General features: G+C 49.4%; 8 protein-coding genes across 8 annotated transcripts; 3 read left to right on the top strand and 5 right to left on the bottom strand. All coding sequences in view use genetic code 12, as the record gives it.

Moving 5' to 3' along the window:
- Positions 1–3055: 3055 nt before the first annotated feature.
- On the top strand, positions 3056–4588 carry CXQ87_000195 (uncharacterized protein; the record flags this gene model as incomplete). The annotated part of the gene is made up of 1 exon (XM_025478778.1): positions 3056–4588. One exon carries the CDS (start codon positions 3056–3058, stop codon positions 4586–4588), a length of 1533 nt encoding a protein of 510 aa, XP_025338251.1.
- Positions 4589–4937: 349 nt separating this feature from the next.
- CXQ87_000194 (uncharacterized protein) lies at positions 4938–5720 on the top strand (the record flags this gene model as incomplete). Its single annotated transcript, XM_025478777.1, has 1 exon — positions 4938–5720. The coding sequence occupies one exon, from the start codon at positions 4938–4940 to the stop codon at positions 5718–5720; it is 783 nt and encodes a 260-aa protein (XP_025338250.1).
- A 477-nt stretch (positions 5721–6197) lies between these two features.
- DBP5 (ATP-dependent RNA helicase) lies at positions 6198–7748 on the top strand (the record flags this gene model as incomplete). The annotated part of the gene is made up of 1 exon (XM_025478776.1): positions 6198–7748. The coding sequence occupies one exon, from the start codon at positions 6198–6200 to the stop codon at positions 7746–7748; it is 1551 nt and encodes a 516-aa protein (XP_025338249.1).
- Positions 7749–7798: 50 nt separating this feature from the next.
- On the bottom strand, positions 7799–8841 carry CXQ87_000192 (mitochondrial 37S ribosomal protein mS43; the record flags this gene model as incomplete). The annotated part of the gene is made up of 2 exons (XM_025478775.1): positions 7799–7897; positions 7930–8841. The coding sequence occupies 2 exons, from the start codon at positions 8839–8841 to the stop codon at positions 7799–7801; spliced, it is 1011 nt and encodes a 336-aa protein (XP_025338248.1).
- Positions 8842–9098: 257 nt separating this feature from the next.
- CXQ87_000191 (uncharacterized protein) lies at positions 9099–11411 on the bottom strand (the record flags this gene model as incomplete). The annotated part of the gene is made up of 2 exons (XM_025478774.1): positions 9099–10062; positions 11146–11411. The coding sequence occupies 2 exons, from the start codon at positions 11409–11411 to the stop codon at positions 9099–9101; spliced, it is 1230 nt and encodes a 409-aa protein (XP_025338247.1).
- A 575-nt stretch (positions 11412–11986) lies between these two features.
- CXQ87_000190 (uncharacterized protein) lies at positions 11987–13468 on the bottom strand (the record flags this gene model as incomplete). Its single annotated transcript, XM_025478773.1, has 1 exon — positions 11987–13468. The coding sequence occupies one exon, from the start codon at positions 13466–13468 to the stop codon at positions 11987–11989; it is 1482 nt and encodes a 493-aa protein (XP_025338246.1).
- An 835-nt stretch (positions 13469–14303) lies between these two features.
- On the bottom strand, positions 14304–16418 carry CXQ87_000189 (uncharacterized protein; the record flags this gene model as incomplete). The annotated part of the gene is made up of 1 exon (XM_025478772.1): positions 14304–16418. One exon carries the CDS (start codon positions 16416–16418, stop codon positions 14304–14306), a length of 2115 nt encoding a protein of 704 aa, XP_025338245.1.
- A 1007-nt stretch (positions 16419–17425) lies between these two features.
- CXQ87_000188 (uncharacterized protein) lies at positions 17426–20215 on the bottom strand (the record flags this gene model as incomplete). The annotated part of the gene is made up of 2 exons (XM_025478771.1): positions 17426–19489; positions 20087–20215. The coding sequence occupies 2 exons, from the start codon at positions 20213–20215 to the stop codon at positions 17426–17428; spliced, it is 2193 nt and encodes a 730-aa protein (XP_025338244.1).
- Positions 20216–21014: the final 799 nt, after the last annotated feature.

Below are 21014 nucleotides of genomic sequence, written 5' to 3'. Positions count from 1 at the left end.
CCTTTCGGAAAGGTCCATCTGGCCCGCCCTGGGCGGCTTGTTTCCACTGCACCAAGTTAAAACAGGGCGCCGCGCGTGGAAAGTGCTCGTTAAACGATGCATCCACGCGCGAGTAACGGTCTGTGTGCAGTGTGGGACGTCGTCGATGGACCTTCTGAGCCGCCAGCGGCGGGCCGACAGATCAACATGCGCGTACAAAAAATTGATCATAACACGACAATAAGAAGTTTGGCAAAAAAAAAGTCTACTTGGTTTTTTCGTTGACCGCGAAAATCCACCTGAACAAGCCATGTAAAACACAACGTTTGATCGGGCCATGCGGTGCTGCTATGCACTCCTGCACAGCACACATGGCGGCTTGAGCTGTGGGACTGTGCGGCGCGGGCGCAATGCCAGAGGATGAGACGGGGGATATCGCCAAACCAGCCAAGCAGCCTCGGCTGAATTTGAGCCCGGAGTGTCAGAACCTTAATGGAAAAAGGCTATTGACATTGGGTCGAACTGCTTGCTCCCGGGACTCCGCGCCATATAGCCGGAGTACCTCAACGAGAGCGAGAGCGAGCATATATAGCCGTCGTGCGTTGGTTGCACGGGTAACGGGCCAATCCCGTGAAGACAAGTTGAAACAGATGAGGACGATCCAACGGTATGGGACAAGAAAAGAAGCACTTTATGATCTTTATCAAGCAGCAGAATGTGGGACACGATCGCCGGTGCAGCGTAGTCGAGTGGGAGAATTTCATCGTGGGAAAATCACGATGAATTTTTTCTGGATATTTTTTTTTTCATTTTTCAGTGCCACTTCCGACCTTCCACTGGCACACAACACCATCCCACAGCTAGTCCGTCAGCACCGGGGAAACGTCGTGAAATGTAGAAAAAGAAAACCCACATACCCCCGGCTCTGCCGCCCAGACATTACCGAAGCTTCCATTGGTCGTCAAACGGTGCCTTAAAAGAATCCGGCTTGCCGCTTTTTACACGGTAGTGTGACGTTGCACAGGGCAATTGCAGGCGCCTGCCTGGCGGACAAAGCTGCCTGGTCCTTGGAACACAAAATAGCACGACGCCTAGTGCGGCCCGAAAAGTCTAACCTGGGCGCAACCGATGCCTGGTCTTGGTCCTGGCCTGTGCTACTTAGCCTTTTGCGCGACGAGCGGCGATGCCCGGTGCGCCCTGTGGCGTATTAGAAAAGGGGCGAGTAAAAGAGGTGAAGCGTACGACTTAGAGATTTTGGAGCTAAGACAAAAAAAATCCATGTGGTGGCAACATCGTGGGAACAAGGCCGCCTTATATAGTAGACTGTGGCGAGCGGGGGGTGTGCGTTGCTGTCACGGGCTCGTGCCGCGCATGAATAGATGCACTTGTGCGTGGGATTCAACCATGGCTTAGCTGGGCCAAGGGCCAAACCGGCGTGCGGAAGGTGGCCCTGCGGCGCTCTGCTCTGCGGGCTGTTGTGGGTGCGGCGCGCACTGCGTCATTGTATTTGACGCGTGCTTCGCTCTATATGCCGTCGCGACGTCTGCTCTCACTGCCATCAGTCTCTCTCGCTGCGGCATGCTGCATGCACATGCACATGGCCTCCCCCATGGCCAGCAAGCTTCCTCCCCACTGGTCAACAAACCCTGGTATTCCGCCGGTTTACTTCTTGACTTACGCTGCCGCACTGAGCAATCCCAGAATGCACCTGAATCCCCAGCATAAAAAATACACCGCTCTCTCATGCAGTGGCCGATACTGCTTCTCAATATAATAGACACCATTTCTGAAACATCCTTCCGTGCCCGTGGTGGGAAATGCCAATCAAGCTTGTCAAACTAGCCAAGCTGTCTTGCCAGCATTCACCTTTTGCTCACGCGCTCACCTTGACGTCAGGCGCTAATTCCGGGACTCGAGTTAAGCAGACCAGATGGAGCTGTTGCAGTTAAGTGGGCTTTTTCCATCGTGGCACCCGACACCGCTGAAACCGCCTCACCTTCTATTTTCTGTTTTGGTTGCATTTCCCCGTGCCTCATGGAGGAATATTCTTTTGGGTTCTCAACCATCCGCTTTCAACATTCCACTTACCTTTCCTCTTTGGACATGGCTGCCCTTGTTCCTGTTGGTTCCTTGTTAGTGATTCCTTGCTGCTGTATGTTCGTGTATGTCTTGGTTGGCTTGCAGCTTACGGGGGGCTTCCTCTTTATTGATAATCAGGTCTTTTTTTTTTTTTTTTATTTTGATTCTAGCTTGTGCTTTTTTTAAATCTGCCCCTACACTCGCGACTCCCTGCCTAACAAACAGGTCATCCACCTGTTTCGAGTTCGCACCCTATTCTATTGCTGGTGTTTCCAGCTTGCTGCTTCTAGACAAAAAATTTTCCCACCTATTGTGAATTCTGTACGATGGGGGAAGTGTGCGTCATGTGCCTCGCTAAACGTCGGATGATCTAGTGACGCACCCACTGCCGGCCCAACAATGTCTATACCGCAGATGCTGCATTTGCTCACGCTACGACTGCAGGTATCCCTACTGGTTCCTACTTCCGTGCCAAAGAGGGCTTTGCGTGTAGGCGCCGCTTCACTACAGACCTGTCTATTGTGCGCTGGCTGCACATCTTTGCATAGTTACAATGTGCTATATGCACGTCTACATATTTCCTCCCAACCCAGACACAAACACGAACCGCATATGGAGCCTAATCCTTCGATGAAGGCACGTGACTATGGTCACGTGTGCACATCGCCATCGGTACCTACTCACTTTAGTATGTGGTTGGACTGATCCATAGATAGGCATGCTTACAAGACGGGTATTTCTACGCTGTCTTCAGTACTCCGTAAGACGTCTACCGTCGCTTCGGTGTTTTTCCTCCGCTCGTCCGGCAAGCGCCCAGGCCCCTCCCTACATCAGCCCCATCTCCCAGATCGCAGAATCCCTAGTACCGAGATGCTCCTCATGTGGAATAACTTTACAAACAACCGATAGCACAAAAGACGGCTACTACAAAGAACCAACCAATGCAACGCCAAAAAATAACCCTTTGGATCGCGTGTTCGACTCCCATTTTGGTAAGATGAGCTCCGAGGATCAGAAACTCCTCCTAAACGGAGCCGTTGATCTCGTGCCCTCCTTGAAATCTGAGGTTCGCCAATTGCGAGCCAGCAAGAAGAAGGAATCTAAAATTCAGTGTGTGCGCTGTCGTCACGCCAATTACAAGGCCTCCTTTGATCTCGATCAGTTCCCGATGGAACCCGTTAGTGGAGTGATCGAGACTATTCCTCCTGGAGTGCCCTTAGTCTACGTGGTCAGTGCTGTTGATTTCCCAATGTCTATCAACAAGGACGTTTTCAAGTATAGACTGCCTCGTCTGATGAAGTTTGTTGTGACGAAAACCGACCTTCTCTTCACTAACAAGGACATGGTGAACAAGTACGGTCAGCGCTTTTTCCAGGACTACTTTGAAAGAACTTACAAGGTGCCACGTGAGAACGTTTTTTGTGTCAGCGGCACCAGCGACTGGAACGGTCTGCAGTTATTGGACGAGATCCAGGATGGGCTGTACATTATCGGTACGGTTAACAGTGGCAAATCAACTCTTATCCTGCTGCTTCTTCACACTGTCGAGAAGCAGAAGAGTGAACTTCCAAATGCCCGCCGGGAGCGTCAAATTCAAAAATTGGCGAACGAGGCTATCGCTCAAGGCAGAAAGCCACCAAGTCGCATGTCTCTTGTCCGTCTGGACATCAAAAAAATAGCAGCATTCAAATCCCAGCATGGGCCTGGTACATCGTACATGCCGGGCTTTACCCGAGGCAACCTCCCCTTTCAGCTTACCAAAAACAAGATCGTTTACGATGTTCCTGGATTTTCGGACGCCCAGAACACGAGGCTTTACGATATTATCGAGCCCCAGCATATCAAGCATCTTCTCAAAAGCAAAAAGATTCCCAAACTGGGCATGTACGACTCCCACTACGAAACCGTCAAGGCGGGTCAGGTGCTCACTGTTGGTGGACTTTTCTTCTTACAGGTTCCCGAAAATGCCATGCTACAGGTACGCAATTGTCTCAATCACAAGCCCCACGTCTTCAAAAGCTTGGAAAAAGCCATGGACGTGTTCCGCGGTCTGCGTACGCCAGCCCTCAAGGACGTGTTCCTTGTTGATCCCGCCAAAGCGCAACTCAAAAAATACATTGTGCCTTCGTTCTATGGAAAAAAAGACATTGTGTTCCAGTTCATGGGCCATATTGTAATTACGCCCGTTGGATCAAATGCAGCCACTGAGCCGTTTACATTGTATCTTCCCGAAGGCATTGAGGCCATTTTACGTCAACCCATTACGAATTACATAACCACCACGTTATCCGGGCGAGATGCAAATGGTAACCCGCTTCGCAAGGAGAACTGGAAGTCTAAAAGCACAAAAGAGGTAAAGCGATGGACCGGTAAAATCCCCTTTTACTCGGACTTAATTCCCTTGGAAAGCAGTTCCGCAAGCGATAGCGAGCCGACGGAAAATTACCTGCAGCAGCAGCAGCAGTACCAGCGATCCCCAGACGAGATCGACGCGGATTCCGAATATCGCCTGTGGTTTCAAAAAAATTGAATTGAAATGACCCTCCCCAGATATTCGGAAACCCTCGTGCTTCTCCACGAAAACAAACCTTAGTATCCAAATTAGGCTCTATTCATAACGAGTTTGGTCCTGTCCTGGGCCGCACGCAGTGCCTCACGCACAGAATCCCCATTATTACACGCTTTCGCGACGAAGGAGGCACTGAGGCGCGCATCGAGTCAACTGCCTTTGTTGATTTCTCAGAAGATCCGAGTGATTGACAGTTTGTTTTTTCGTTGCATCTGTTGCTTATTCGCTTAAAGCCGTCGTTTGCCATAAAAGAACCACCTTTCCTTCCTCCTGGCCTCGACCCACTAATTTCACTCGCTAGTCCACCACAATGCTTCGCAGCCAGAGTATCTCCAGCTTTACGGAGAAGAAGAAGCCAAACTTCTTCACTGCGCTCCGGACCAGAAAACTGTCCAAGGATCTCAATGGTGTTTTGAAGGCACGTCCCCTTAGCCAGTCGTCGCTGCTGATGAATTTGAGCCTGAACGTCGACAAGCGTCACTCAGTGCTTCTTCTGCCTACGGAAGATAAGGAAAACAACGTTCCTCAGTTGCGCAAACATTCAAGTGCCTCCAACTTGAAAGACTCCAGAAGAAACTCAATGATGGTGAGACCACGGATCTCGGGCCCTGTTGAACGGGCGCCCTTGAGTCCCCCATCGGACAATGCCTCTTTCGAGACGGACGTGCTGGACAGATTTTCTCCTTATACCCCTTCTGCTCCACAAATGCCCGATACTGTTGATTTTGCTCCGATCTACAACGAGCCATTCGACTGGGACGACGAGCCTTGCAGCCCTTCCAAGCTACATCGCACAACTAACATGAACAATATCAATGACTTCATCAAGTCTGTGGATTCCCTGCTTTTGCCTATCTGCAATCGCGCCAGTCTTGAATTTGAGGCCAACGAAATAGACCTTTTGCACAAGAAACTCAAGCTGGACCAACTTGAGTTGAAGTTGGTGGAGAACGCCATGTTCTTGCAGTTCTTTGAAGAAGAGCACCGTAAAGAGTACCAGATGAGCGCCCGTTTCTGGGACGATATAGACATGTCAGACGCGCTCAAGAATGAGCCTTACAGCGAAGACGACGATCTTCATTTGTACATATAGGTAATTGATGAATGGAAATGATGATTAGTAAATATTTTGTGTAAGTACATGATGGCTGCAAAAATGCGCGGTGAATATATCTGCAGCCTTGAATTGGGCATATACAAGATTTGTATAAACTCATAGAACCTAACACACTTTTCCACATTAAAGCCAACAAATTCAAAGGTACCAAGTCTGCTCTATTTCAATTCTATGTTGACGTCACTAAAGAGATTTGCTTGTCAGGTCTATGACTTTTCTACTTAGCTATAAATGGCATCCTGGTCCCCATAGATTTTGCCAGTATAAAAAGCTTTTGCCCAACCTAGACGTACAATACAAAAGCATCTTTAAAGTATTGAATCAAAGATCTCTTACATCATTCTCGGTCCCTCGTCTTACCGTCAAATATACCGACAGGGAAGGTGTGCACCCGTGCACCAGACAGAAAAATCAATATCGCCAGCATCAAGCCGTACCAGATCAACGCATAAAATGTCCCAAGACAATAGCGCCTCAGACATCAACAACTTGCTCGAGACATTGTCTCTTGCCAAGGCTGGCGAACAAAACGAAAAGCCAGCTGCTGAGGAGGTGAAGGCAGAGCCTACTACTGAAAAGTCAGCCGAATCAGTCAAAGCAGATGTTGTCGAGCCTGCCAAAGAAGAGACTGCTGAGCCTGCTAAGGAGCCAGTCGAAGAAAAGAAGACAGAGAACTCTACAGAGCTGGCTCCTGCTGAGGATGCTGACAAAACTGAAAAGTCAACAGACGCCTCAGAGGAGGCTGACTCCAACTTGATCAAATCCACGTACGAAGTGAAGGTCAAATTGGCCGATTTGCAAGCCGACCCAAACTCACCTTTGTACTCTGTCAAGAAGTTTGAGGACTTGGGATTGAGCGAAGAGCTTTTGAAGGGTTTGTATGCTATGAAGTTCAACAAGCCGTCCAAGATTCAAGAGAAAGCATTGCCTCTCTTGTTGCAAGATCCCCCCACAAACATGATTGGTCAATCCCAGTCTGGTACCGGTAAAACGGCCGCTTTCTCATTGACCATGTTGACGCGTGTCGATGAGAACAAACCAGTGGTTCAGGCCGTGTGTTTGTCACCAGCTAGAGAATTGGCTAGACAGACACTCGATGTCATCCAGACCATGGGTAAATTCACTAAGGTCACATCTCAGCTCGTGGTGCCCGGAAGCTACGAAAGACGACAGAAAATCAATGCCAATATCTTGGTGGGAACACCAGGAACTTTATTAGAGTTGATTAAGAGAAGACAGGTCTCTCTTGAGCATGTCAAGGTCTTCGTATTGGACGAGGCTGACAACATGTTGGAGGCACAGGGTATGAGTGACCAGAGTGTCAGAGTGAAGAAGTACTTGCCCAGAAATGTACAGCTTGTGTTGTTCTCGGCCACATTCCCAACTGAGGTTCGTGCATACGCTGAAAAGTACGTTCCTAACGCCAACTCTTTGGAGTTGAAGCAGGAGGAGCTTAATGTGGAAGGTATCAAGCAACTTACAATGGACTGTGACAGCGAGCAAAACAAATTCGAGGTGTTGTGTGAATTATACGGCTTGCTAACGATTGGTTCCTCAATTATTTTCACCGCAACAAAGGCCACCGCTGACAGGATAGCTGTCGGAATGGAGAAGGAGGGCCACAAGGTTTCTTTGCTTCATGGTGGTTTGGACCACGCAGAGAGAGACAAGGTGATTGATGACTTCAGAGAGGGAAGAACAAAGGTGTTGATCACGACAAACGTTTTATCGAGAGGTATTGACATTGCATCCGTGTCGATGGTGGTTAACTACGATGTGCCCACAGACGTAAATGGCAGACCTGACCCATCCACATACTTGCACAGAATCGGAAGAACAGGAAGATTCGGCCGTGTCGGTGTGTCCGTCAGTTTCATCCATGACCGTAAATCCTACGAGCAAATGGAGGCCATCAGACAATACTTCGGAATTGAGATGACCAGAGTCCCCACGGAGGATATGGACGAGGTGGAGAAGGTTGTTAAAAAGGTGCTTCGAGGCTAGTCTACCGAATCTTCATGTATATAATGCTTGAATGTATGTACAGATTAGAGTTAATTGTCAAAAGCTACAGAAGGCTTGAAACGCTTAGGGGCTCTAGAGGCAACCACGTCCCAGTTGATGCAATCCCACAAGTTGTCCAAGTACTGGGCCTTGCCAAATACACCGTAGTCGGGAGGTATACCTTCATTGAGGCATCGATGGCCAAAAGTGGCATAATCTTTCGATCGCTGTAAGAGAAAGCTTCTTCAGCCTCCTCCACGGTACCCAAGGTGGTACTGTTCTCCTTTGGAACTTCCTCGGTAGTCTCCACTTGAGAACCCTCAATCTCCTGTCTTTCCTGCTGTCTCTTCTTGAGTGCCTCCTCCTTGGCCTTTTTCTGCTCCTTTAATTTTGTAATTTGACCGGAGCGGATAGAGTCATCCACTGTTCCGGCGTTATACGTATTCATGACAGCCAATTTGTTGTAAGAGACCTCTGGAGTAGAAATACCAGAACTGGCCTTGATGGCACTGTCGGAGTAAGTGGCTTGAGCCACCAACCAGGTAATACCATTTCCTTTGATACCCTTGGCGTTGTTGAGCAAAAGGGTTCTGAACTCGGCAATGGAACCAAAAGAGTCCACGATCCATTCTCTCAACTCGGGTGAAGAAGGCTCATTTGAGAACTCAGTCTGGATTGTGGGTGTTTGTAGGAGGGCCAGAACATCGGCTTTTTCGATTTTTGCATTGCCTTGGTCATTAGGCTTGAGAGACTCCAATGCAAACTGCAAGTTGTGCAATTCCAGAGCCTTCTCGTAGATGGCCTGCAACTGTGGTTTGCTGAAGGTCAAGGTGATCAACTCGGCCAAATCAGCAGGAGGATTTGTGACAGAACTTTGGCTAAGCTGGCTGTTGAGCTTATCCACAATATGTTGACCTTGTTTGTACCAAAGCTCTTCAAGGGTTTCTGCAGAGAATAGACCATCAAAACCTTTCTTGGAGGCTCTGAGGTTCTCCAAAGTGGGTACCGTGGGAAGGACATATGAGATGGATCTTACAAGACGTCTATTGACGCCACGGCTTAGCGTCACGGACGACGAAGCTAATCTGATCATTAGATATGGGGTACTATGTTAAATGGATCTCTACACTATACTGAAAAATTCAATGAAGTAACGGTGCGCGCACGACAAACAAGCGTACCGGAGAGTTATAGGTTTACAGACTTCTACAAATTGCTCGTTTTCATGATACATTACCTAGTCGTTTACCAAAACGACGTCTTAACATCTCTCGAGGTGGCGAGTATAGCCCCTTGTCTCAAATCTCTATAGTACAGCATGGAGTCAGCAAAATAATCAATTTGAAAGCGCTATGATCTTCTGCTCACCTTCAAACTCTTGACTCTTCTTAAGAAAGAAGAGCCTTGGGCATCTTCGTCTGCGAAGGTACCCCTGGTGAACTCGTCAGAATTGTCATTGGACGTTCTAGCAGAGTTCAGTTCGCTGCCACTATTCTTGCGTAATCTATGCACCAACGACTTCTTTCTACCCAAACCGCTGGATGGAACATTCAAAAAATCATCAGTTCTTGGAGCTGGAGCGCCATCGAGGAAGGTGGTGGAGCCCAAACCGGCAGTTGAAGGACCGTGTATAGGCTCGGCCTTGGCGTGCACATCAAAGGCCGTGACAGAAGGGTTCTGTCTCGGGGTATACATGGTTGATGGGTCATTGGAAGTACGGTTTGTCTTGGGAACGGCTTGGATTCCGCCGTTTTGAGCACCGACAGAGCCCACGATCTCGTTTCGATCATGGCTATCGCCGAATGCCATGTAGAGGTGCGAGTCTTTGTTTGCGCCTTTTGGTAAAGCTTTCATGGAGGTATTTGGCCCGTCAGCGGGGAAGGCCATGACGGGAGCAGCCTTTTGGTTTTTGTTTCTGTGCGGAGTACATGCATCGAAGGGACCATCATGGTGGAACCTGCCGCCGAAAAAGGCACTGACATCCAATTTGTCGATGGTATCTAACCCCTTGGAGTTGTGAGGCTCAACAGACTTCTTCTTAGGTGACTTATTTCTAGACTTGTACGAACGATGCTTCTTTTCGTAATCCTTCCTGTGTCTCTCCGAATCACTGCGAGAACGTTGGGGCCTGTTGCCGTATCTGCGGGACCTTTCTGACCTCTCAGGTCTCTCACTCCTGGACGAGCTCTTCTCCTGTGGATACTCACGAGAGGCAGCATTCCGGCCAGCGGCTTCCTCATAAGTTGGAGGAGCTGGTGCTGGCTTGGAGTCCTTGGCTGGACGTGGTGGTTTAGACCTTTGTGATGATGATACGCTTGTGGGGGGCCTGGATGCAGAGGGTGGGGGAGGAGGATCCCTATGGTGCCGGTACTCGCCGGTCATCGCGGAAGCGAAAGGATTGTTGGACATTCTAGCGAAAGTTAGTAAAGCTAAAGTGAGCAAAAAACTCTGATCAGGAGTGGGAGTAGCAATGCAAGGGGAAATATATGGGCAAAAAAAGCTGAAGTCTCAAAAGCGCGCGAGGGTACACAGACTCATGCACCACGCCAGAAACCGCTCTGTTTGAGGGCGACGTCAGTAATCAGTGGGCTTGAAGTTCCTGCAGGAGACGCCCCATGGTGCGTGGCGAAGCTGTAAGGCCGTTTAAGTCGCAAGACGAGAAGGCAGGAGACAAAAGCAGGGGGACCCAAGATTTGATGCACTGAATATTCATAATCAAGATGGGGAATTGCGGGTGGAATTATTTTGCGAAGCCCCATCTTAAAGGAAGCGCATTTTGGATGCCGCGAATATTGTAATCAAACAGTGCCCCTGTAGCTTGCCTTTTTTTTTTTTTTTTCGTCTTTCATCGGCTGGGGCGGAGCAAGCGTGGTGTGTTGTAGTTTCGAGACCCGATCAAAAGCGGCAACTTCGAGCAGTCATGGTTCGCCGCGGTTAGGCTGCAAAGCTTATTATGACTGCCTTGTGAGCCGACACACCAGCTAGTAGGCGCTGCCATTAAGACAAGAATAAATCCAGCGGAGGACAGGGACTTAATTCGCACGTTCTTGATCATGATGTAACATTCGGATATAGATTGATTGTAGACTTTCTGGTTGCTGGTGGGAACACCGCCTCTCTCTATTTTTTGCTAGTCTAGGCGCTTTGCACAGTAACAAGCCACCGAGCGAGCAAAAGGAGTCTAATTATATGCTTATTTGGGACACAACCGTGTAGCTAAAAATGGTCATTAAAAACCATAAATCTTTTGGAACTGCTTTTGCTTATTCTGGAAGAGGATGCTTCTGGATGACTAATAAGACTATCGTAAATTGATAATATAGGAGAATTGAATGAAATATGAATATAGGATGCACTGCTTTTGGGATGATCAGAATGAATTTCAAATGAAACATACCTTCCATAGTTAACGTCGCTGTCGCTGCCTGTTCTCGTCGATGAGGGAAAGGATGGTCTCTCATACACCTGGTCACGCTCTTCATCGGAGTCTTCTATTAAATCCTTATTCTTCTCTACCCACTGCTCGAAAGCAGAACTCGACAGCTGAGTCGAAGCGCCACGATTTCGGGTCTGGGGCTCAGACTGACGGAAGGGGTTATTGGAAGAAAGACGGCGACTAGAAGAGGCGCTCCGGGTGTCTTCCGAATGATGGTTCATGGCCATAAGGGGGCGGAAGACTCAGAAGTGTGGCGAGTCAAACAGTAGCGAAATGACCAAGAGATGGGAGAATCACTGATCTTTTTAGGTGCTCACCCATTGACGGGATCTAGACATCTAGTGTTCTGGTGCGCGCACGCTGACGCGTTGCTGTGCAAAAATGAGGCACGGGTGTTCCGCCGAAGATCCTTATGTTTGGAGCACACACCTTAGCGGCGGCAATTGTTCGTACGAACAAAGAGCTCACGGGAATGGTATCAAACCACATTGTTTCCGGGTGGGGCGAAAAAATCGACGCACCGTGGTAATTACGCTTTTCGTTCCGTGATACGGGAAAAATTTGGCCATGTTGGCTGAAACTTCAAGAAGCACAACTCTCCACAAATGTCAGCCCAGTGACACTGACAGAGATTTGCAAACCGGTGCAGGAGCCATGAGGCAATGGAATATGTCTTATCACAGATTTGGAGCAAATAGCCGCGCCGTACTTGGCTGCAACAATGCACCCAGCCAGCCACACCTCCGCCGTAGCCTGAGGCGAAAATGCTACTTTTGGTCCTGGAGACAATTCGCTTAAGTTTTTAAAATGAGCTCCACGTCCAGTCCAGTGGCACGTTGTTTGCCAATGAGCTGCGGCGCCTATCCTGATGTGAACTCTGGGCAACATGGGCGGCCTCTTCGCTGCACAAGCTGCTGACGCTGCTATCTAAAGCTCCGCCAGGCATGATGCTGTCAGGATCTGTATTGGAATAGGGGTTTTCAATGAATGCGTAGGGCACGGAAACGTCTTGAGTTTTCTCCATCCGCAAGTTTAGCGCTTGCACCAACTTCAAGTAGTTCTGTCCACACAGCTTGCAGACTTTGCAGCTCTTGAACCGCTGGCGCATGTTGACGAGGCTTTTCTGGTCCTGACGTAGATTGGTGAAAATCGGTACCACTAGCCGAGCCTTTGAGTCCATCATAACGCCCGATGCATGTTCCGACGACGCCGGAGAGGAGGTATTGGATGGGAACACCGAGTAGCCACTGGAGTTGGAGGAGCTTGAGCTCGACCGCTTACTTGGACTGTGCACTGTGCTGGAGCTCAGAACCAGCTCTTTGTTCTTAAACAAACAGTTGACGCAGTACAAGAACCCGCAGAAGCGACAATGGTGTCTGCGTTTACGCTGCGGACTGAAAAAGCTCCCAAACGCATCAAAACACTTGGTGCAGTGTTCCAGGGAAGAGTTGGGCCTCCAGTGTTCGTGCGTTGGTTCAGTCGAGTTTTCACAGGTTGATACGTCGTGAGCCTCATCGTGGACTGGCATTTGAAACGGGTACTCTCTAATTTCTGAATGGGGCGACGAGGAGTCGACTTCACTGGCATTTTCAAGTTCACTCTCGCCAGGTGGCCTTAGCACTGCCGGAGTGCAGAGCGGCTTCTTCAAGCTGTACACATGCTGAAGAGAAGCGCCTCTCGCATCCACCATGTGGCCATTTGCTCTGTGGCGGGCTGAGCGTGCAGCGTAGTCACTGTGATTTCCTCTTTCCGTGGAAGTGGTGTTTTCCAGCAAATTAAGCAACGCTCTTTGGATCTTCAGCAGATCCAGGCGCACCGTCAGTTCGGATGCCAGTGTATGCGAGCTAGAGGAGCCCGATCTATGGGAAGTGCCGCTTTGGGGCAGATTTGAAGGGAAGTAGGCGTCCAAAAGCAGCAGCAGCGAGTTACGGCTGAGTGGGGCCAGATTCCGCCGCGTGACGGCGTTGAGGTCAAAAGTAGCTGGTTCGTATGGCTTACTCTCTTCATGATCCACATCAGCGGGAGCCAAATCCGGCCTATTTTTTGGCAGATGTGTATAGTGGGAGGAAGCCAGGGTCATGCGAGGGGCTCGGATCTGCTCATCGTAGTTTATATTGTTGAGAGATGGTTTCGAAGTCGGCCCATTTTCGTCTGGAGCATGGTGAAGAAGGATTTGGGAGATCCCCAGGGAGTTGTAAACAGAACGGATAGGTTTTTTCGAAAATGAAAAAGGCGGTAGCAGCTCCAGTGTCTCGGCAACAAACTCAACGGTCTGCTCGGACATGAAGGGAGTTTTTGGAAGAAGTTGGGGTGTTTAGTGGTGAGATGGTCTAAGGAACCAGAGATAGCGGTTGATGCAGGGCACTCTAATGGCGGAAATCGGACCGAGGCACCTTTCCAGAAACCTCACACCGGTGTTTTTTTTTTATATTGAAGAGGAATTTAGGAAAAACAGAAAAACCAGTAAAATTAGCGTTGTGCCCCGGCACTTCTACTACAAACGACGACTTTGTTCACTTACTTTTAGGGGGCGTGGGGCCCACTGATAAGAGCAATCTTCCGGCGGCGCTCAAGGTGCACGGGTCTGGCCAGCCGGATGAGCTCGGGCGCTTCGCTGAAATACGCCTTTCTACACTCACCACAAAAATCGGTAAAAAGGGGTGGATTAAATGTACATAATCGGATATCTATCTAGTCTCTCAACACCACATAGAACGCGTGGATAATGGCAGGGAACCAGAAGAAGATACAACACACAATGTTGATCCAAAGTTGAGTGTCGACACCGACCTTGAGGAACACAGCCAATGGGGGCAAGAAGAGTGCTATAGGTTAGTAGGGTCCAGCATTGCAATAATCCAAAAACATACCCAAAATGCAGCCAACGATCTTTTCGCTATTCATAATGTGAGTGGGAAAAGTGGAAGTTGAGGTGTTTTTATTCGGACTAAGCGGCTGCCCTGCAGTCACGGCACCACCCTTTTTTGGCATCATGAAATGCGAAATGCTCGGCACGCCGCCTCTGAACACTAAATAACCGGGCGCACATCGGAAAAATAATACGAGATAGGAGGTCACACAAATTCTGTGGATTACGGGATACACGGGTCCTAGACTATTTACGAAGACAACTTCTTGGACGCCTCGGTGTCGTTCTCAAAACGGGCTCTCAGAAGAATGGATCCACGGTTCAACATGTCCTCCAAGTCAAGCGAGTAGGGTGCCTTGGTCTTTGTGGGGTCGTTGTGGGTCTTGACAACCTTGAAGTAGTTCTCGTACATGTTGCCGTCGTAGACACCAACGGCCGAGTTCAAGAAACCATCTGGCTGCTGGAAAGAGTCAACCAATGGGACGGCCTGGCCTCTGACCTCCAAACAGGACTCTGGCACAAGCTTAGATGAAACCTGCAAAGAGAGCTGAGGCTTGATGACAGCGTAGGAGACAAAGTCACGGGCAAAGGCCTCCAAGACGTTTGTCAAGAGGTACAACTTAGTAACCTTAGACAAGACGTAGGAGAGTTCGGGCTTCTGCACCTTTCTCGTGGCAAGGAAAAGGGTCTCCAACAAGTAGTGGTGGGCATGCAACTTGGACAACAAGACACGCTCGTAGGAAACAGCGTCCCAGGACTCCAACTTCTCCTGCTTCTCAGCAGCAGCGGCAGCGACTCTGACAATCAACACCTCAAGAGCACGAAGAGTCTCAATGGCGGTCAATTGCTCCTCACGCTTCAAATAGTAACGTCTGTTGAGGTATTCCTTGGCATCAGACAAGTAAGCGGTGGAGCCCTTGATCCTGATGTCCTTCTCGAGAATGGTCTGGATGTTCTTGATCAATGCCCGGCCCGCAGACATGCCCAACACGTTGTTATCACCCTCCCAGGTACACTGGACGACCCAGTCGGCGTAAGACTTACCGAAACCTGAGTAGGCAGAGTAACCGCTGCCACCACAGGCCTGTCTGGTCTCGGTGATACACAGCTCAGCCAACCATGTGAGAGTGGACTTAAGCGCAGCAGAGTCAACGAAAAGAGACTTGGTGTTAGCCAATGCAGCGTAGATGGCCTTCTCGTTCTTCTTAGCGACGGCAGCCTCCAAGTTCTTGACCGTCTCGGCGTGCTGTCTCTCCAAACGATCAGTACCAAGACCCATAGCGTAAGTCAAGGCCAAGTAAGGCATGATACGACGCTGGTGCAATGGGTAGTTGATCAACTGGGTCTCCTCCTTCTCGTCCTCACGTTGGTCGCTCTTGAATTGACGTCTGCCCACAGCATATCTGGTGGCAATGGTGATGAAACGAGCACAGATACGGTAACTGTCAGAAGCCATACCGACACGGCCCTGCAAAAGGGAAATGTAGGACAACTGCTCCAATGGAGGCAAGTCAACCTTACCGGAACGGTCAACCTTACAGAACTTCTGCAACATGAAGAAACGTGGGATTCTCACGTTGGAGAACTGGATCCAACCATTGTCGACACCCTCACGGCCCATCTTGGAACCAATGTCACCAATGGCCACACCAGGCATCAACTGGTGTCTCGAGTCTCTCAAAGGCACGACAAAGGTCTTGACACCGTAGTCCTTGCCCTTGATGATCAAACGAGCGTACACCACACAGTGAGTAGCAGAGTGGGCAGCACCACCGATCCACCACTTGGTGGCACCAATGTGGGGGGTGTTGACAACAAACTCGTCAGTCTTCTCGTCAAAAGTGGCGGTAGTCTCGACACCAGCGGCGTTGGAACCGTGGCCCAACTCGGTCATACCGAAACAGCCCCACAATTGCTTCATGTGACGGGCCTCCTTCTCGACACACCAGTAGTTGTACTGGGCGTCGGTACCGTTACCACGGATACAGTTGATGAAAAGACCCAAGTTGACAGAGATACGGATACCCAAGGATGGGTCGTAGACGGTCATCAAGTTCAATCTTCTCCAGAAGTCCTCGTAGGGCTCATTCTCAACATACTGGGTCATTCTGTTGATTCTGGCGGTGGTCTGCTCTCTGTTCTCATCACGCGAGAGCTCGTAGTCGTGAAAACCAGGAGCCAAGATAGGGTCTCTCTCCAAAGACTGGTAGAGCTCCAAGATCTTCTGGGCCTTCTCTGGCGAACCCTCTACGACAGCGTGCATGTCAACGGGGTCGAAAGTAGCATTGGCTCTTTCCTCAGCGATCAGAGCGACCGGGTCTGGTCCAGGCGAGGTGCTTACTAGGGATTTGCTTTGAATAACCATGGCAGTTGGTGATTTGATGAAGGAGCGGGCGCTCTGTGCTTATATAACTCTGGCGCGAGTTTGTGGGGTACCTTCTTTCACAGGACGGGGTGCGTTCCGTGGAAAAGCTCACCAGCGGCACCAGCCAAATCGGGACCCTGTAGAGAAAAGCCAGATAATTCAGAAACTGAGGAAGCAGGGATTAGCCGGAGGGGAGCAACTCCGAAAAAAGTTCGGCTATTGAAGGATGCTGGAATTTCAATGGAACTGGGGGAAGTATGGGGTACATTTCTCGGCTGCCGCTTGACCAGGGGCCAGCCATGTGGGTGGATTCCCAAGAGGCTTATATAAGAAGCGGTTTTACATTTTTAAACTTTATGGAATATTCCCTACTAACTCAAATCTTAATCTTTCAAGCATTTTATTCACTTTGTAGGCTGCTGACGGGCTCCTGGTCGAGGTTCCGAGGAGGCCCAGACCGCACAAGCTTCGCAGCACGTTTCTACAGTGGTTATCAGACAGTGAAAAATGGTTAATATGGAAAACCCAATATGGCGCCACCTTTGATTTAGCTCAATTTACATCGTGAATAGCTCAGGTTGTCCTCGATTTATTCATAGAAATGGTTGTATTCATAGAATTCAATTTGCTCTGTGATTAATCTAGGGGGGGCCCGGACGTACAATTTTTCAGTCTAATTCTGTCCAACTTCACCTCTCGTAATGCTAGCCAGAAGCGGTGAATAATACCTATTCCTCATTATAAGCCTTCATTGTTCGCCCTTCGTTCTATCTCCTCTGAAAATCCCGTGGCATCCCACTTTTTGTGATCGCCCCTGAAAACCAATGCATAGTGGAAAATGCGCTTTGAAGGCATCCCATGCTTTTGTGTCCGGCTCTTCTTACCCTGGCATTATTCCACGGAACCTACTTGACGTGTCGATCAGATGCATCCATCACGGTAAATCTGTATCGTCGCTACAATAAAAGGATACGTCGTTACATGAATTCATATACTGCCGAAGTGAATTACTTTGACAAGAGAGCAGCGGTAGCAGCGCTCTTGTCACCACCGTCTCTAACGTCGAGAGACGATCTGCCCAAGAAAGCTTCGAAAGCAGCACTGTATGGAGCCTTGGTGTTCTCTGGTGGGTTGCTCTTCTTGACAGTGTCGAAGTAGTTCTCGTAGATGTTACCGTCGTAGCGAGCAATTGGAGCGTTAATGAAGGTGTCAGAGTACATGAAGGAGTCGGTGTAAGCAACCACGTTTGGTCTGATCTGCTTGCACAACTCTGGGATCTTCTTGTTCACAACCTCGTTAAGAACAGCTGGTGGGACAATGTTGTTACCCAAGAAGTCACCACCGAACTTCTCAACGACGAAGCTGGCAGCATGCAACTTACCCAACAAGACCAAGTGAGAGTTCAACTCCTTGTGCTCGTTGGCCTCGATTCTTCTGTAGAACTCATTCAAGTGGTAGTAGTGAGCGTGCAACTTAGAGAGAACCAAGGATGGGGCGCCAACAGCATCGAAGTTGCCGTTGTTCTCCTTCAAGACCTCAGCACCGTTGAGAGCAACTCTGGTCATCAAAACCTGGATAGCCTTCAAGGTGTTCTGTGGGTCGAGCAACTCCTCAGCGCTGTTGAAAACGAGCTTATCGTTAGCCCACTGCTTGGCGTCGTTCAAGAATGCAACAGCACCCTTCTGCTTCTTGCCGTCCTTCAACACCTCAACGGCAGATCTGATCAATGGCTTACCAACGGACATGGCCAAGATAGAGTTGTCACCCTCCCAGGTACATTGGACAACCCAGTCGGCGTAACCTTTACCGAAACCGTTGTAAGAGGAGTAACCAAGACCACCACAGGCCTGTCTGCACTGGTCAATGGCGTCGGCAGTCAACCAGGTGGAAGTAGACTTCAAGGCAGCGGAGTCAATGAACAAAGACTTCATCTCAGTGACAGACTTCATGACCTTGCCCATGTCGCCAGCGGCCACGGCAGCGTCCAAGTCGTCCAAGGTCTTCTTGATGGTGTGCTCCAACTTCCAAGAACCGGCACTGAAAACGTAGGCTTGAGCCAAGAAAGGAATCAATCTTCTCTGGTGCAATGGGTAGTTAAGCAACTGAGTCTCGGTGCCATCGCCCTGCGAGGCAGACTTGAATTGTCTTCTACCAATGGCGAATCTGAGGGCAATGGTGGCGAAACGAGCAGTCCATCTGAAGGAATCCATCACCATGGAAACTCTACCACCAAGCAAAGCGGAGTAAGCCAACTGCTCCAATGGAGGCAAGTCGACCGCACCCCCACGGGAGACCTTACAGAACTTCTGCAACATGAAGAATCTTGGGATTCTGACAGAGGAGAACTGGATCCAGCCGTTGTCAATACCGTCTCTGCCCATCTTGGCACCAATGTCACCGACAGTGACTCCTGGCATGACGTTGTGGTCGGCATCTCTCAATGGGACGACAAAAGTCTTCACACCGTAGTCCTTACCGTCAACAATCAATCTGGCGTAAACGGAACAGTGAGAAGCGGAGTGAGCAGCACCACCGATCCACCACTTGGTGGCACCAATGTGGGGGGTGTTGATGATGAACTCGTCAGTCTCCTTGTCGAAGGTGGCAGTAGTCTCCAAACCAGCAACGTTGGAGCCGTGAGCCAACTCGGTCATACCGAAACAACCGTAAGCGCCCTTCAAGGTACCAATCTCTCTTTGGTTGCTCCAGTACTTCAACTGCTCAAAGGTACCATTACCACGGATACAGCCCAAGAACAAACCCAAGTTAACACCGATACGGGTACCGGTCTGGGGGTCGAGCACGGACAAAAGAGAGTTTCTCGTTTGCCAGCTCTGTTCGTCCTCAATTTCAATGTACTGAGCCAAACGAGCGATTCTGGTAGCAGTATCCTCTCTCTGCTGCTCCTTGGTCAAGTCGTAGTACTTACCGGAGGTCAGCAAAACAGCGTCTCTGTCGAAGGACTGGACAAGTCTCTTAAACAAGCGAGACTTGGCGGCGGTCTCCTCCAAAAAGATGTGCATCTTGTTAGGGTCGAACTGGCCCTGGGCTCTCTCAGCAGCGAGCAAGGCCTTTGGGTTGGGGGCGGGGTCGAGTCCACGAACCCGGAAACCTGGTTATCAGTGTCAGCCATTTTTGATTAGTTTATGGTTGGTTGAAAAAAATAACGACGCATGCCGCTCCTTATATATTTGCCGGGGTACCGAGCGGGTGCAGGTTTGTGGAGAAGCGAGTATCGCTAGATCCGAGGGTCACTGGACCGAGGACCAGTACGGTGTACGGAAAAAGTCAGAGGATTGTGAACCGTCCTGTCTCCCTAATCGGTCTGGATTACCTCATTTTTCGCTTTGAGCGTTTTTGGCATACTTTTCCCGCCAACTTTCCTGTCAGGCTGACTTTATTATTTTTTCTCTTCCATTTCCTCCGCACCCCTCAACGGCGTTAACCAAAGTGATTTGGCTGCTTTTCCGAGCCCATTAACCACGTCCATTGTACATCTTCAATTTCCCGGTAATATTCTTTTTCCTATTCAGTGCCAATTTTCTCTTAACTTCTCCGCTCCAAAACTCTATCTGATCATGCCACTCGGGCAGAAGGGTCTACGTGGTCCGATTTTTTTTCCATACTGTGGTTTCATTAACTATGTACATGGGTTAGATCTGAGGAACCAACACGTCCATCAAGGGCAGCTGGATGAACCACACGCCGGCGGCAAACGCGGTAGCGTGGAGGCCGATCTTGAAGAAGGGCGATTGCTTGATCTGCTCGTACAGGGATGGGGCGGATTTTCTGACCATTTTGTTGTAGCTGATGGATAGAAGGGAAAAGTTGTTGCTCGCTGAAAAAGAGAGCGAAAAGTCACGTGACTGTCACCACCCAAGCAGCGCTCTCTGTCACCCATCCGTACATATGGCGTGATCTGGGGTATCCGTGAAAGCGGCTCCTGCAAGATTATTCAATATTTTAAGATAGCTGAGTAGTTCATCGTTCGATCGTTTAAGATTTGTGGGGTAAGCCGAGATACCTCTGGTTTCAGCCTTCTGGACCGCACCTTAGAACCGCATCTGAATCTTCGCAGCCATTGGGAATGTCGGATCGCAAGAACAATAGTGATGGAGATTAGGAAGAAACAATCGGGGATAGCATTTGACAGGCGATTGGGCCGATGGCCGATCAGGCTTTTTCGCTCGCTTGGTTTTGTGCACCTTTCTCCTTTTGTGCGTGGATATGTGATTCTGTCAAATGTCGGCGATCGGCAGTTAGAACAGTTGAATGAAGATCGGTGTATAGTTAAGGTTATGAAGAAAGCAGAGCCGAGGAACTTTTTGACGTTAAAAGGCGGGGTACTAATCTGACTTTGTAGAGATGCAATACGAATCACAGTGCAGCTTGATGCTTTAACTGTCATCCGTGCACAGACGAGATGGCCTCATTTGCACCCACAGCGTCATCCCGGATGAATTAGTCCTCGGCAAACCAGTACGCCAACCGAAGTGGCCGATTTGTACAATTACGCTGATTTTTACTTCACGGTTAAAACTTCGAACAAAGGAATCAAAAGTATTATTCTTTGCTTGTTCAGATTTTCTTCGGTCG

Source organism: Candidozyma duobushaemuli (assembly GCF_002926085.2).
Source record: "Candidozyma duobushaemuli strain B09383 chromosome Unknown A_B09383, whole genome shotgun sequence".
NCBI classification, from domain to species: Eukaryota; Fungi; Ascomycota; class Pichiomycetes; order Serinales; family Metschnikowiaceae; genus Candidozyma; species Candidozyma duobushaemuli.
The sequence above is the reverse complement of the archived record's forward strand: the minus strand, read 5'-3'. Positions and strand labels throughout refer to the sequence as shown.